This window comes from Danio rerio, chromosome 2 (genome assembly GCF_052040795.2).
Source record: "Danio rerio strain M-AB ecotype USA chromosome 2, GRCz13ab, whole genome shotgun sequence".
Taxonomy (NCBI): Eukaryota; Metazoa; Chordata; class Actinopteri; order Cypriniformes; family Danionidae; genus Danio; species Danio rerio.
In genome coordinates, this window is record NC_141022.1 from 46,620,378 (window position 1) to 46,635,911 (window position 15,534).

General features: G+C 38.8%; 1 protein-coding gene and 1 long non-coding RNA gene across 4 annotated transcripts; one reads left to right on the forward strand and one right to left on the reverse strand.

Moving 5' to 3' along the window:
• Positions 1 to 1,405: 1,405 nt before the first annotated feature.
• On the forward strand, positions 1,406 to 3,728 carry LOC137487483 (uncharacterized). Its single transcript, XR_015478867.1, has 6 exons — positions 1,406 to 1,473; positions 1,619 to 1,666; positions 2,390 to 2,504; positions 2,829 to 2,961; positions 3,067 to 3,293; positions 3,516 to 3,728. It is a non-coding gene; the product is annotated as an uncharacterized LOC137487483 (long non-coding RNA).
• A 3,759-nt stretch (positions 3,729 to 7,487) lies between these two features.
• On the reverse strand, positions 7,488 to 15,534 carry ftr15 (finTRIM family, member 15). Of its 3 annotated transcripts, none has more exons than XM_087241264.1 (8): positions 15,389 to 15,534; positions 14,668 to 15,254; positions 13,842 to 14,432; positions 13,653 to 13,748; positions 13,205 to 13,438; positions 12,942 to 13,095; positions 8,757 to 8,816; positions 7,488 to 8,307 (listed from the first exon to the last, which is right to left on the reverse strand). In XM_087241264.1, the coding sequence occupies exons 3-8, from the start codon at positions 14,427 to 14,429 to the stop codon at positions 7,754 to 7,756; spliced, it is 1,686 nt and encodes a 561-aa protein (XP_087097390.1). In that variant the 5' UTR covers positions 14,430 to 14,432; positions 14,668 to 15,254; positions 15,389 to 15,534; the 3' UTR covers positions 7,488 to 7,753. The 3 variants fall into 3 exon arrangements, with proteins under 3 accessions (XP_087097390.1, XP_087097393.1, XP_087097391.1); XM_087241267.1 differs by lacking the exon at positions 15,389 to 15,534 and having other exon boundaries at positions 14,668 to 14,758; positions 15,058 to 15,142; XM_087241265.1 differs by lacking the exons at positions 14,668 to 15,254; positions 15,389 to 15,534 and having other exon boundaries at positions 13,842 to 14,439.

Genomic DNA, 15,534 nt, shown 5'->3' on the forward strand with positions numbered 1-15,534 from the left:
CTTTAAAATAACTTCTCTTGTGTTCAACAAAAAAGCTTTCTACTTTACCAGCTAGACTGCACTACTCAAAATCTAAAATTACACAGAATTTCTTTCTACCATTTGCCCTACAAGTGACCGGTGTAAGTCTGCTGAAGGCTTCCTGAACCATCTCTTTTGGATGAGTCCAAAATTTTATGATTTCTAGTGTGACATATTTAATTGGTTTTCTAATATGCATGGTGTTACCTTCACACCCCACCCAGAAATTGTTATATTTGGGTACTCTCATTTAGTGATTGATTATAATGTGTCCATACAAAGCACCATCACTTCTAGAATGATTAAGAGTGTTATTCTAAAACTGTGGAAATCAAATTCTATTCCTTGATTTAAGACATGGTTAACTACTCACTCAAAATGTTTTTTTTTTTTTTTTTTTAAACTGCTTTTATTCCTGCCGAAATAAAACAAATAAGACTTTCTCCAGAAGAAAAAAATATTATCAGACATACTGTGAAAATGTCCTTGCTCTATTCAACATTATTTGGGAAATATTTTAAAAAGAAAAAGAAATTCAAAGGGGGGCTAATAATTCTGACTTCAACTGAATACGCAATAAAGAAAATAAAAACACAAAGAAGCAGTCAATAGGTAGTGAGCATTTTAAGCATTACACTGCTGCTCAGAATCTGCGTTATATTGGTCCAGGTGATCAAGAAATGGTTGCCATATTGTAAAACTTAGCAAAATCATCAATAACTCCATAACAGACTCCTTCCATGTGCAATATTTAAGGTAAATATTATTAGCGCCTTTAATCTATTTTTTTCGATAGTCTGCAGAACAAAAAACTTGCCTAATTACCCTAACTTGCCTAGTTAACCTAATTAACCTAGTTAAGCCTTTAAATGTCACTTTAAGCTGTATAAGTGCCTTGAAAAATATCTAGTCTAATATTATTTACTGTCATCATGGCAAAGATAAAACAAATCAGTTATTAGAAATGAGTTATTATGTTTAGTAATGTGCTTTAAAAAAATCTTCTCTCCGTTAAACAGAAATTGGGGAAAAATAAACGGGGGCCTAATAATTCAGGAGGGCCTTCAACTGTATATATATTTAAGTGTTTTTAGTAATAACTTTATTTATTTTTTGCCTTTATTAAATTAAACAAAAATGAATAAACAAGACACATCATGCAAAAAGAAGGGAAGAAATTGAATGGGAACAACCTAAACTGTGGCTAGCTGTAACATGCTTGGTTTAAAAGTTATTATGTTTTACAAAAAACAAGAAAGGGTTTTAAAACATTGGAGGAGATCTTGCAAAGCAAGAGACCGCATCTCGTTGGTTATCTCACTTACTTATTGCTAACGTTTTGCACATATACACATAAGAAAATCCTATGCAAACCGAATGATTTAAATACCTGGAGATGAGCAAAGGGTCTCTGCTGTACAAGCCTTGCTACCCAACCATCATCCCCTGCAGGTAAGAAGAGTATTGCAGATTATGTTTTTTAATGCTTTAGCAATGTGTCTATAATTGTATGAGTTAGATTCAGAATGGCTTGCTCTACTCAGCTTTTTTATTGTTTGTTAAAATTATTAATTACCATTTTATATTATAACTACAGTTGTATAACAGTGTGGAAGAACAATCCAGTTTCAGAGGTCTCAGAAAGGTATGTATTCGGTGCCCTGCTGTGCTGTAGGCTAATCTTTTTTTTAAATCACTAAAAAAGTAGTGTGAATCAGAATGTCTGTAATGTTTCATACCTTTGGTTTGTGCTTATAGCTATGCATGATGTGCTGTAAATTTCTAATCTGGCATACAGTCAAAATTATTAGCCTTTGAAATTCTTTTCTCTTTAAAATAATTCTGAAACAATGTTTAACAAATCAAGGACTTTTTCACAGTATTTCCTATAATATTTTTTATATATTTATAATATATATAATTTTTTTAAATTTATATAATATTTATTTTGTTTTATTTCGGCTAGAATAAAAAGCAGTTTTTAACTTTTTAAAAGCCATTTTAAGGTCAATATTATTTTAGGGGCCTACCCTTTAGCAATATTTTTTTTTGTCTACAAACCATTTATACATGACTTGCATAATTACCCTAACATGCTTAATTAACCTAGTTTAGCCTTTAAATTGCACTTTAAGCTGATCTAGAAAAATATCTAGTAAAATATTATGTACTTTTAGTAAATACTAAAGAAATCAGTTATTAGAGATTAGTTATTAAATCTATTATGTTTATAAATGTGTAAAAAAAAAAAAACAGAAAACGTTAAACAGAAATTAGGGGGAAATTATACAGGGGGGCTATTAATTCAGGAGGGCTAATAATTCTGACTTTAACTGAATGTCTTCTAACTGAATTTCTTTTTTCAAAGGAGCCTGTAGAAGATAATGAGTCTAAGCAAGAAGTGTTCTTTGATCACCTTATTTTTCCATCTCTGCTTCTCTTTGCTGGTAGTTAATGTTCAAACTGCCCATCAAACAAACACAGTAAGGCATAATACAATTCGGTCACACTTTATTTTGATTGTCCATTTGTTGAATGTAAGTTACATTGCATCTACATGCCAACTAAATCTCATTAGATTATAAGTTGACTATTAGGTTGAAGTTAATGTAAGCTGACATGTACTTGCAAAGTTTCATATAGTCAGTTAAATTTCTGTTTAGCAGAAGTATCAACAGATATTAAGCAGACAGTCTTACGCAAAATAAAGCGTTAACTATAATTCTCAGACGAATAAACTCATATTATTAGTATAAGTGAATTACCTCATATAAGTGAATTTTCCCACATATATTTTTTGTTCACAGCCTGAATTTGGAGATATTCTTGTATTTCCCACATCAACCTGTGGAGTAGCTTTTGCTAGTCACTACGCTATATATGTTGATGACGTGACAATGCCTGATAAAAAAGACGGAGAGAACCTTTTTCACATGACAAGTAATAAAATCAAAACAAAACTATATTATGCACTATTATTTAAACAGCCATAGCCACTTTTCCTGCATTAATAACTGCAAAATGCATATTCTCCCCCATACACAGAAAACCTTGACGGCACATCTGGCTGTGGATTTGGAACTACACACAGAGTAACATTCACAGTGGACAATTACTTGGATGACCACCGCCAGCAGGTCAATGATCAGCAAACCATCATCAATACTATTAATGAGCTGAATAGAAACTGTGGAACATGGTCTTGGTCAAACACCTGTGAACATGTTGCCACACATATACGATATGGCGCAGCTTCTAAACAGTGCAATCAGGTAAGTTATAAAGAATGTATGATCTTTACAATGGGTTGTTATCAGACATTAAGTTAATCTCTCTCTGTAGGCCATAAGGGAGCTGGTTAGGTTAAAGGCATAACTATAGATGTAGCTTTTTAAGGGGGATTATAATTGATGAATGAATGTATGAATAAAAGAAATGATCAGAATATTTATTGGTATATGTTTTGTTCTAATACTACTATTCATGTTTTTTAGCATGGCACCCTGTTTGGAAGTTTAGTATGTCAAGTAATACTTCCCATCGTGAATGGAAAAAAAAGAAAGCGCTCCTTGAAAGGAAGCAAATTCATGTATCAGCATGCACCTGCAGCTTGAAGATGTTGTTGTTGGTGTAGCAGCTTAACATTTTTTGTAACATTTTATTGTTTCTTCTTCTTAAAGATATTAAACCTAAGAGCAAGCAATGAATGTGAAGTTTGTCTCATTAATTGGTGATGTGCTTAAACTTAAATTACATTTATATTTGTAACACCTGATCACAAAACTTATTTAAGTTTAAAAAAACAATTAACTGAGATTTAAAGCTGAATAAATGAGTTTTGCATTGATGGATGTATTGTTGGAATAAGACAATTTTTGCCTGGAATCTGAAATCTAAGATAAGTAAATCCAATAAAAAGCTAATTAAACCAATAAAGTTGATGAAAACGCACAGTAATGCACATTACTTATGAAAATTTGCACTTTTATTTATAGAAACTTTACAAAAAATGTTGGCATAAAATACATTTTGACCCATGCAATATATTTCGGCTATTGCTAAAAATAAACACGTGCAACATAAACAAAATCAATAATCCACATTTACACAACTGTTTCATATATAATTTAGGACTATAAGCAGGGATGGGCAGTATTTATGATACAAGTATTTAAAATACATATTTCAAATACAAAATAGTATATTCTAATTTGTATTTGATGGGGTTTATGAAAATGGCCTAATATTTTGTATCAAAATACTTTAGTGTCTTGTATTTTTTTGTTTAAAATGCTGTAAAATACTTTATAAAAAGTCCACATGATGACATCGTAAAAAATGTGGCCTTCGATTGCTGCTTTCTCAGTTATTTGCCTAAGCTTAAGAGCAGACCAGAAAATTTACTAATATTAAAGAAGGGAGTCAAAATGGATGGAAATTATGCAACACAAATAAATAAATAAATAACAGACAAATTATAGCAGTATTTTTGGGAGCAAGTCCACAATCATTGAAAATAATATACTGTACAATGCTAAGACCAGCAATATATAATGGCAGTATAGTGTACAATTCATCAGCATCTTTGCCTAGGAAATGGGATGGAATAAAATAGCCAAAAGCAGGAATATGGAGCCCACAGCACAATCCTTATCAGTCTCAGTGTTGCAAGTGGAAATGCAAAGGAAGTTCAAAAATAAAACAAAACACTTGGCAGATAAAGCCTCCCACAGCTGCGGAGGACAAGCCCCATCGGGCTGAGATTGGTAACTGTCGACCGTGCCACGCAGCCAGCCACACAGCCAGCCGCCTGGGACAAGCAGGGCATGGAGCCCAGGGCCTTACGGGCCCAAGAGCAGACCATATATGCATTCCCAGTTCAAACCCATGCTCATTTGGCCCATAATAATTCTATGCAGGACCCATATGTGCATTCCCAATTCAAACCCATGCCCACCTGGCCCATAAATATGCCATGCAGGATTCATATATGTGTTCCCAGATCAAACCCATGCCTGTCCCTTATGGGGCCCATGTAATCAGCTCAAATGGGCTTCTTTTGTGGGACTCATACTACAAAACCTACATGGGACCTGCTGATTTCACCCAGCCAAAGCCCATGCCCACACAGTTAGCATGGAACCCGTAGTTAACCCGTCTGGGCCCCACATGTCATTGCTGGCTGGGTCCCTTATACAAATGTACATTAAGAGAACGAAAGACTACAGAATGAGAACTTGTTATGGCATCTAAAAAATGCTTTGTTGAATGTGGAATCTACAAAATTTTGCCATTGCCATTTTCTGGCACAGTGGCTCAGTGGTTAGCACTGTCGCCTCATAGCAAAAAGATTGCTGATTCAATTGCCGGCTGGGCTGGGCCAGTTGGCTTTTCTGTGTGGAGTTTGCATGTTCTCCTAGTGTTTGTATGGGCTTCCTCTGGGTGCTCCCACAGTCCAAAGACATGTGGTATAGGTGAATTGGATAAACTAAATTGACCACAGTGTACGAGTGTGTGTGCTTTAATGTGAGAGTACACTGGTGTTTCCCAGTACTGGGTTGCAGCTGGAAGGGCATCTGCTGCATAAAACATATGCTGAAATAGTTGGTGGTTTATTCCGCTGTGGCAACCCCTGATAAAATAAGGGACTAAGCCGAAGAAAACTTAATGAATGAAGTAGTAAACACTTGCTGTATCATCAATTGCCATTTTCACCGCCAGTTTTTTCTGATTTCTTAAGTGAAAGCAACAGACACTAGACATCAAGTGAAATTGAAAGTACAACCTGTCACAGCCAGGCCAGGTTCTTCCCACTCCCAATCACAAGATTCACCCTGTGCAGTGTTCACAGTCATTCCAATCAGCAAGGTCCCTGCCATCCGAATACTAATCATCACCAGCGTACCTGCTGTACGTCATTCTCCTCTCATCACCTCACAACTTACTTGCATGCCGCTTCGCTCAGGGTCCGGCCCATCGAGAGGGACAAACTCTCACGGTCAGGCATACCAAGTATGATTCTATTACTTACCTCATCTGCTCCAGTGTACCTATTGTCTTCGTCTCTCCACCTATGCGGTTCCCTCCTGGTTGTGCGTTTCCTGAAATCATGTGTTTATTGTCACTCTCAGTCCATTTCATCCTGGTCCACTGCTCATCATCTACAAGAGAAAAGACTTAACATGTTTGCCACATATCCTGTTATTCATCAGTCTGCAATAAACGGTTACATTTACTCCTTTCTGGTCTCAGTCCAATTTCTGTGACACGACCTGACTGTGTTTGTGTATGATGGAGAGATACTTTGAGTAATTGAATTGCAAGTGCTCACACTACAAATAGAAGAACAAATCGGGACTGTTTCTGAACATTTGAGTAATTTCCTTTTTATTTTTTATACTCCTCTGCTCTGATGGTAAATCATCTTGCACTTCATTCAAGACAAGTTATTTAGTTGTATAGAACTGTTCTCAGTGCATCAATCTTTTCGAAGCAGTTTTACTATAAGTTGTATAATTAGTTGACACTGGAATATACATGGAATATTGCTATTCTTGAGATGAATAAGTAGTACTACTACTAATAATAAAATTAAATATAAAGAGGAATGGGCCAGTGCACTTTTAATCGTCCTTATATGATTCAAGTCACTTTCTTTAGTTACTTTTAAAGACAAAATAAAATATTTCTTTATAATATTGCTGGTTTGGGTTGCATTAATGAGAGTCTGAAAACAGCAAGATGTTTTTTTTTTGTCTTAATTAAAGATTGGTGGAAACATTGACTTACTTGAACTGATTCTGACTCTTGGTTTTACTGCTTTATTCTAAATAGGAATTGTTAGACACAGTTATGAAGCCTTTATTAAGTCAAGTGTCTCTCTCACTACATGAAAATGTCACATTTACATGAGAAGTTAAAGTTATAATTACATTTGTTTCATGGTCCAGCAGCTTTAAAAAGACTAAAGAAATCACCCAAAGTTCAACTTCAAGTGAAGAATTAGAGATGTGACAGATGTCTGGCTGCCGAAAGAAGCAGTCTGTGTTTAATGTGACACTGATAAAGTCTAGAGACATTTTACTGTGGTAATTATAAAGAGGTGAGATAAAGTCCCTTCGACAAACTCTCAAACCCTATGCCACACTTTTTTTTAGTTTTACAGAAATCAAACAAACAGATACTGTATTAACTAATAAAGTAGTCACTTATGAAATGTAGCAAATTTAATTTCTCAGCTGCACAGCTTCAAAACTTATCTCTCAACAAAGATTACACAAATACAATATTCTGTTCATATTATGATACATGTTTATCATTAAATTATTTTTGTGTTATATTTATTTACACCTTCTGTTCATAATTTGTGTTTTTGTGCTTTGCTGATAGTAGAATTAAAGACATTCATGGCAATAAAGTACATTCAATTAAAAATAAATAAACAAATAATGCAGTTGACTTGAGAGTCGTGTTCTGTCAGTGATGTTTATTGAGGAACTGAACTCAATGTTGCACTTTTTTCTGTGGTAAAACAGGATTCATAAGGAGAAAAACAAACTCACAATGTGAAAATACACAAAATACACAGGACTATATTCTTACTGAAGCTGATCAAGAAAATATGAGTTGCTGTAGAAATTAGAGCATTTGTCCAGCCATTGTATATTGGTCAACAAAGTCAATTAACAAACTCTTATTTGCTTATAAAATGTCTTCAGATCTTCAGATCAGATCAGATCTTCAGATCACTCAGTTTTATTTTTTGCTTGGTTTCTGAAAACAGTGAATATAATGAATCAATCCCAAACCCAGGGTAGAGTGGCTGAGTGAATGTGGTGTGGACTCTGTGAATGAGGCTCATTGTGTTAGAGATGCTGTAGAAGGACAGAGTACCTGCACTGTGATCCACATACACTCCTATTCTAGACGAGTTGGACATTACTGGCAGTTTGGTCTGTTTTTTATTGTGGCAGAATGAACATCTTGATCTAGAGCAGGACAAACCCCAGGACTGATCATTACGTCCAAACCCGCACTCATCTCCCAGTCCCTTCCTGCTGATGCTTTTATAAGCCACTAATATTTCCACATCACCACTCCACTCCACCTCCCAGTAACAGCGTCCATACACATTCTCTCTACACAACACCTGAAGAAAACAATCAAATCTGTCTGGATGATCAGGATACTGCTGGTTTGTAGAAGTGTGTTCAAACACTCTGTTCCCTTCAGACAGCACCAGGCAATTATTCACTGTGTTTGGATCCAAAGTGAGCGGACGGTAATCTGATAAAGATAAAACACATGACTTCTGTTTAGAAAAATAAATATACACATTTATAGTTATATTAAGATATTTTAGGATAAATTATTTCAGCATCTTCCCCTTGTCAACATTACAGCATCATCAAATTAGTGTGTGTGTGTGTGGATGGGGGGGGGGGGGGGGGGGTATATAGCTGCTATATGTGTATATATATATATATATATATATATATATATATATATATATATATATATATATATATATATATATATATATTATATGTAATTTATATATAATAATATAAATTAGAAATATAAATATAATTTATATTATAGCTTTTTTATAATTTTTTTCTATTTATTTATTTATTCATTATTTTGTTAGTATTATTAAAGTGTTTTTACCACGATGTGTAATAAGGACTAAAGTCTGTCTCTGCATATACAGTATGATGATCATAGAGACTTACATTGGAGGAAGTCCTCACGGGTCTTTAGTTCAGGTTTTTGAATGCTGGTTATGCCTCTCACTATGGAAATCAACAGATACTTGATAATAAATATTGCACAATTATATAACATACACTTTAACAGTAATTACAAAAATACAAAAACATATTTTAAAAACCATTTATATTTGATGTGTCTGAAATTGTATACTTGTTCTAATAAAAAGTATGTGAAAAACAGTATGTGAGCTCAAGAGTATGTCCAAATTCTTTCATTCATTCATTCATTTATTTTCTTTTCGGCTTAGTCCCTTTAATAATCTAGGGTCACCACAGCGGAATGAACCGCCAACTTATCCAGCATATGTTTCACGCAGCGGATGCCCTTCCAGCTGCAACCCATCACTGGGAAACATCTATAAACACTCATTCACACAGAAACACTACGGACAATTTTAGCTTACCCAATTCACCTGTACCGCATGTCTTTGGGCTTGTGGGGGAAACAGGAGCACCCGGAGAAAACCCATGCGAACATGGGGAGAACATACAAACTCCACACAAAAATGCCAATTGACCGAGCTGAGGTTCGAATCAGCGACCTTCTTGCTGTGAGGCGACAGCACTACCTACTGCGCCACCGTGTCGCCTGTCCAAATTTATAGAAATAGAAAAAAGTAGGCAAGAAGGACCCAGATGACCTGCAGTACTACTTCAGGTGAGATTCTGAAGAGCACATCCAAATGACATTATACTCTCCCATATAGTCATAGGAGAAAGTATAATTAGGAGTGAAGTGAATTGGTGGCGGTAATGTGATAAATGGCAGATGTAGTACATCTGAATTAAATTCATAATGCTATATAGAACGCATCCATTATTGACATGAAAGAGGGAGTGGACACATTATGTTGAACAATCAATAATGAACAACCAGATGACCAATAACTCTGAAGAGTAAAGCCGCGGTTATACTGGACTTTTCTCCCAATAGACTTCCAGTCATACGCATGCGGTTGCGGCAGACCGGAAAAGCAAGCTCATGCGACAAGTTTCGCAGTTCGCTGCTTTGCAAAATTCAAGCTTAGTGAACTCTGACCTGCGAAATCACATCATGTAATTGCATGAGACCAATCGTAAATCAAAACATGATCTCTCTGGTCTATAATTTAAAATATGGAGCAATCGCTGACTATTTAAAATGTCTAATCATCTTGTTTAATCCCGCCCCTATTCGCAGTGCTGTACGACAGAATTTCGCATGATCAAACTCTAGTGTGATGGCATTAACCACTGAGGAGCCAAACACTAGCATTTGGCTGGTGATCAGGGCCGGAGCAAGCTGAACTGCCGCTCTAGGCAAAGGACGGTCACGCCGCCCTTAAACCTAAATTGAAAATGGGGGGGTTCTCTATTCTGCTGCCCTTGACGTGAATATAACTGAGGCGCGGGTGGCGAGGGTAGTTTAGGGGACACCGCCCTCACAATTCTGCCGCCCTAGACGCGGATATAACTGTGGGTGCGGGTGGCGAGGGTAGTTTCGGGGACGCCGCTCTCTCTATTCTGCCACCCTAGATGCGAATGAGGGCGCGGGTAGTGAGGTTAGTTTCGGGGATGCCGCCCTCTCTATTCTGCCGCCCTAGGCGGCCGCCTAGGTCGCCTCTATGGACGCGCCGGCCCTGCTGGTGATTGAGCAACTGTGGCAATGGATTATAATGTTTCCTTTCCCTACTTCAGGGAAGGAGGGTTACATCAGTAACCAAGATGTTTCCTTTCAGGTCAGGAACTCCTACATTATATTGAAAAATACTATGGGAAAATGTATGGAAAGCACCATAGTGGCCAAATGTGGTTCGCATTTGGTGAGGAGCTTGCCAAACGAAATGCATGAGCACACAGCGTCATCAAAACCATAACATTTCAAAGTTCCCGGGCCCTTTTATTACCAGAATCTGGGAATCCTACAATATTTCAAGGGGGAGGTCATAAGAGTTTTTAACCTAGCTACTGTAGGTTAGGATTTTTTAATTATGACAGTACATTAGGACATCATCCCAGTCCCTAAGTGGGAGGGTGCTGTCCAAATGGGAAGACATTGTGACAATACGCAAATATGGGCTAGCCCTATCCTAGGAAGAGCACTACATATGAGCAAGATGTTTAGCTGGTGGGGAAGACACGGGTCCAGCCTCTAAGGTGACTTCACTGTGGCTGACTAAGCATATAGCATCACCGAGCAAGGATGCACATAGCAGGCATCGATCCCCAAAATGCAGGCTGACCATACCAGTGAACATAATGGGCCATACAGATCCTCCACTGAGTCGGATGTTGGGGGCCTCAGGTGAAACTTCCTAGTGTTCACCTGATAGGCAACTAACTAGCAGAGAAGAATAAGTGCACACATCTCTGGGTTAGGGAGAATGGCACAGTAAGAGTTTTTATCAACTAGCCTGGCTTTCTCCTGACTTGCTGACATTACCCAGCAATTGGGAGGAAAAATCTGTAAAGTCTTGCAAATGTGTTAGGTGTTGCCCAACCAGCAGCACTACAGATGTCTGTTAGTGAGGCGCCATGTGCTAATGCCCAGGAGGAGGGATCACTCCAAGATAAATGTGCTCTCACTCCTGAGGGGACACCTTGGCATGCGTATGTGAGAGCATACATAACAGAACGACCACCATAACAGATGAAGAGCTGCCCAGGTTCCCAACACTTTTGATAGAAGCCAACATGACCACCAGAGCTGTCTCAATTGACAGAATTCAGGGATACTCAAGTGGTTTAAATGGATCTCTCTGTAGTCCCGAAAGCGCTACAAAAAGATCCATAAAGGGCATAAGAGGTCGACAGAATGGATTTAGGCACAGTTTAGGATTTGTACAGTGTGAAGGGTAACAATCTCTGCTCCAGATTTTTCTCAAGGAAAGCTTAAGGAAAGCACAAAGCTGATCTGGAATGTTTAGGGGTCTTCTCAATGAGAAACGCAACACTCACTGAATAGATTCCACTTCAGGGCGTAGATTAATTGATGGTGTCATTCCACAAACCTGCAGCTGCATGTTCAGTGCACACAGTCCCTTGCCTGTACTGGAAGCATCTGTCAAGATGACAACATGCCTGGAAACCTGTTCTAAGGAACATGCCTGGACACCTGTTCTAAGGTGCACCCCTGCTCATGGAAATGCAAAGTTCGTCCAGGGACTGAAGATGTGGCAACTCATCACAGGGGAGAGCTTGCTCTTATCTCAGTAGACTCGAAGCTCCAAATGGTTGAGGTGCCGAAGCAACTTGTCCCTGTACATAATCAATTGATCCCAAGACTGAGCTAAAATAAGCCAATCATTAAGATAATTGAGAATGTGGATACCTGAAAGCTTGAGAGGTGAGAAAGGCGCCCTCCATACCTATGTGAGCTCTCCATGTTTTTTCGGGAAGAAGGGAATGAAGGCCTGGGGGGTTTGCCTTCTTACTTTTTGGACCCTACATAGCATCCCTCTAGTCGATCTGGCAGTAGGGTGGGTGATCACACCTCCAGCCCAACTATAGAAGTAGCCTGGGAAAGCACAAACATCATATCGAATTCTATGTCCTGTACTGCAAGCACCCCAGAGGGTGGGAGCAGCTATGCGCTGCAGGGAAGCAACAAGAGTGGCTCGCACATTTACAAGTACGAGCCGCGATCTCAGCTGCGCAACAAACATACCCTCATATTGAGGGCATGAAGTGCGCAGCTCGACTGCCACTGAATGTGCTGTCACCCCACTGGATGCAAAACTGGAGCTCTCAAAACGGTCTCAGCAATAGCAATGTGTCTTTCTTCAATGCAAGTTGGCTCTGAAGCAAAAGTCTGACAGGAACTGCGATTTCGCAGGCCAAAGTTCAATAAGCTTGAACTAAGCGAATTGCGAAACTTACCACACGAGCTTGCATTTAAGTCTGTCACATTCGCGTATGTATGAATGGAAGTCTATGGGGGAAAAGTGCAGTGTGACCGCAGCTTTACTCTTCGGAATGATTAGTCACCTGAAAATTCCCCATGATATTGTTCAACAAAATGTTGGAGTTCCTGACCCTAAAGAATTGTAACCGTTGGGATGTAAATTCTAATTCAAATGTAGTACCAACTCTAATAGTATGTGATTTTAGATACAGCTACAATCATTTTAATGTTACAGTAAATTACACAAATAAGTAAATTTATACCTGATATCTTTTCTATCTCCTCTCTGCAGAAATCCTCCAGTTTCTCTCTCAGACGAGACACAGATTTACCAACATCATCAAAAGAGAGAGAAGAGCTGACAGTGATGCTGGATGAGTCTGTAGATCCAGGAGGAGTAGAGAGAGACTGGAAACTCTATACAGACACAACACAAACAGCAGCTAAAGACACACACACATCTGACAGAAACACAATCTCTGCACAACATGCTCTTCCACTGTGCTGTTTGTCAGATCTGTGTTACCTGGAGGAAATGGATGTGATGGTCTGTGTGTGAAAGCTGCTCCAGCTCAGCGTCTCTCCTCCTTAGATCATCAATCTCCTGCTTCAGTCGCTCCAGTCGTCCTTCAGCTGCACTCACTTGTGCCTTTTCCTGATCTCTGATCAGCTGCGTCACCTCAGAGCGTCTTCTCTCAATGGAGCGGATGAGGTCAGTAAAGATCCTCTCAGTGTCCTCCACTGCTGCCTGTGCAGAGCACTGTTAGGACACACCGAGAGAGAAGCAGCAGAATCAGTCATTCACTCAGCTCTTACTGCTGCTTCACACAGACAGCATGTTCCCCACAGGGGCTTCAGTGGCACTCAAAGTGCTCCAGCACTGGGCTCCTCACTGACTGACTGCAGAACAGTGCTAACTGAGTCTCAATTAGCTCTTCCAGCAGTCAGCAGTTGATCTTCTGCTCAAAACTCACCTTCTGAGACTCTATAGCCACTCTCAGCTCCACACACTCCTCCTGTTTCCTCTGGATTCTCTGATTATGTTTACTCTGGGTTTCCTCCAACTGCCTCTGCAGAAATCATAGAATACAGTAAATACATTACATTTACTACACTTGTCACAAATTTATTTAATAGTTTGTATAGTGTAATATGGATCATACCTGTTTGTCAGTCCTCTCTGCTGTAGCTGATACGATCTCATGGTTTTTGTGTTCATCCACACACAGCAAACAAATACAGCACTGATCAGTGCGGCAGAAAACCTCCAGTAGTTTGTCATGTTGAGGGCAGATCATCTCCTGCAGTCGTCCAGTGGCGTCCATCAGATTGTGTCTTTTACCTCTGAAGAAACTCTCGTGTTGTTCAAGATGATTTTGGCAGTAAGAGTTCAGACACACCAGACAGGATTTGACGGCTTTGTTTTTGTCTCCGGTACAAACATCACACTCCACATCTGCAGATTCAGAGTAACAGTGAGCAGGACGAGCAGCTTGTAGTTTGGTCTTCTTGAGTTGCTCCACCACTTCAGCCAGCATGGTGTTTTTCCCTAAAGCAGGTCTTGGAGTGAAGGTCTGTCTGCACTGAGGGCAGATGTAGACTCCCCTCTGCTTATCCTGATCCCAATAGCCGGAAATACAGCGCATACAGTAACTGTGTCCACAGGGAATAGTTACTGGACCCTTCAGTAGATCCAGACAGATTGAACAGCTGAACTGATTCTGAGACCACGAAATACCAGCTTCTGCCATTTTCTTGCACAAAGAGAAAAAAACAAAAGCTTAGCTAACTTTCATTTTAGCTAAACTGGTTTTTCCTGATTTTGCATGTAAGAAAAATACAAACAGTGACTATTGAACAGCAGGCTGTATACGTGCAAATAATAGTGCAAGAGAAAAAAAATCTACAAAAGTTGATAACAATTTAGATATATTTTAAGGATTTAAAAAGAGTATAAAAAGCATTGACAAAAACATCATTTTTTATTACTGTCGTTCAGCGTCCACAAGATGGCGGTGTCGGTCAGAAACACAGTCCGCGGGGGTGTGAAGGCGCGGTGCTCCGGCAGGGGGCCCTCTCACTAGCTATGGAATTTTCCATGTCTGTTTAGTTTGTGCCAAACACATGATGCAGCACATTCTAGACCAGAGCTGTTCAACAGGCTCATGCAAGATCATTACACAAAATAACACTTCATTTTGATTACAGAATTCAAAACATCTTGAAAGCACCCTTTATGTTACAATATATGCTACTCAACACTTAGATACAGCTAAACACAGATGGGCATGCACATGTTAAGTCATTTATTTACATTACAGTAACACTGAAGGATTGGAAGAAGTAGTTAGAAGTAGTAGAAGTAGTATTTTTACTTGCATTATTGTGGCAACATCCTGCTGAAAACCAACTAAGTGCTAGTTTGCTAAATTAGTTCAAGCTGGTTACTCATTCAGACCTGATTGAAACTATTAATGTTTACTTAAAGGGACAGTTTTTCACCCAAAAATGAGACTTTTTTTTTACCTTTATGGGCATTTTTGTCTTTTTCATGTTAAATATTTTGATAATTATGGCTGGGTAGTACAACCGCCTCACAGCAAGAAGGTCGCTGGTTTGAGCCCCGGCTGGGTCAGTTGGGATTTCTGTGTGGAGCTTGCATGTTCTCCCTGTGTTTGCGTGGTTTTCCTCCGAGTGCTCCAGTTTCCACCACAAGTCCAAAAACATGCAGTATAGGTGAATTGGGTAAGCTAAATTGTCTGTAGTGTGTGTGTGTGTGTGTGTGTGTGTGTGTGTGTGTGTGTGTGTGTGTGTGTGTGTGTGTGTGTGTGTGTGAATGAGTGTGTGTGGATGTTT

Coding starts and splice junctions, on each gene's coding strand:
- ftr15 (XM_087241264.1), bottom strand. CDS start 14,429: ATGGCAGAAGCTGGTATTTCGTGGTCTCAGAATCAGTTCAGCTGTTCA. Junction 13,096..13,204: donor ATCACATCCATTTCCTCCAG/GTAACACAGATC, acceptor GTGTCTGTATAG/AGTTTCCAGTCTCTCTCTAC. Junction 8,308..8,756: donor CCGTGAGGACTTCCTCCAAT/GTAAGTCTCTAT, acceptor TATCTTTATCAG/ATTACCGTCCGCTCACTTTG.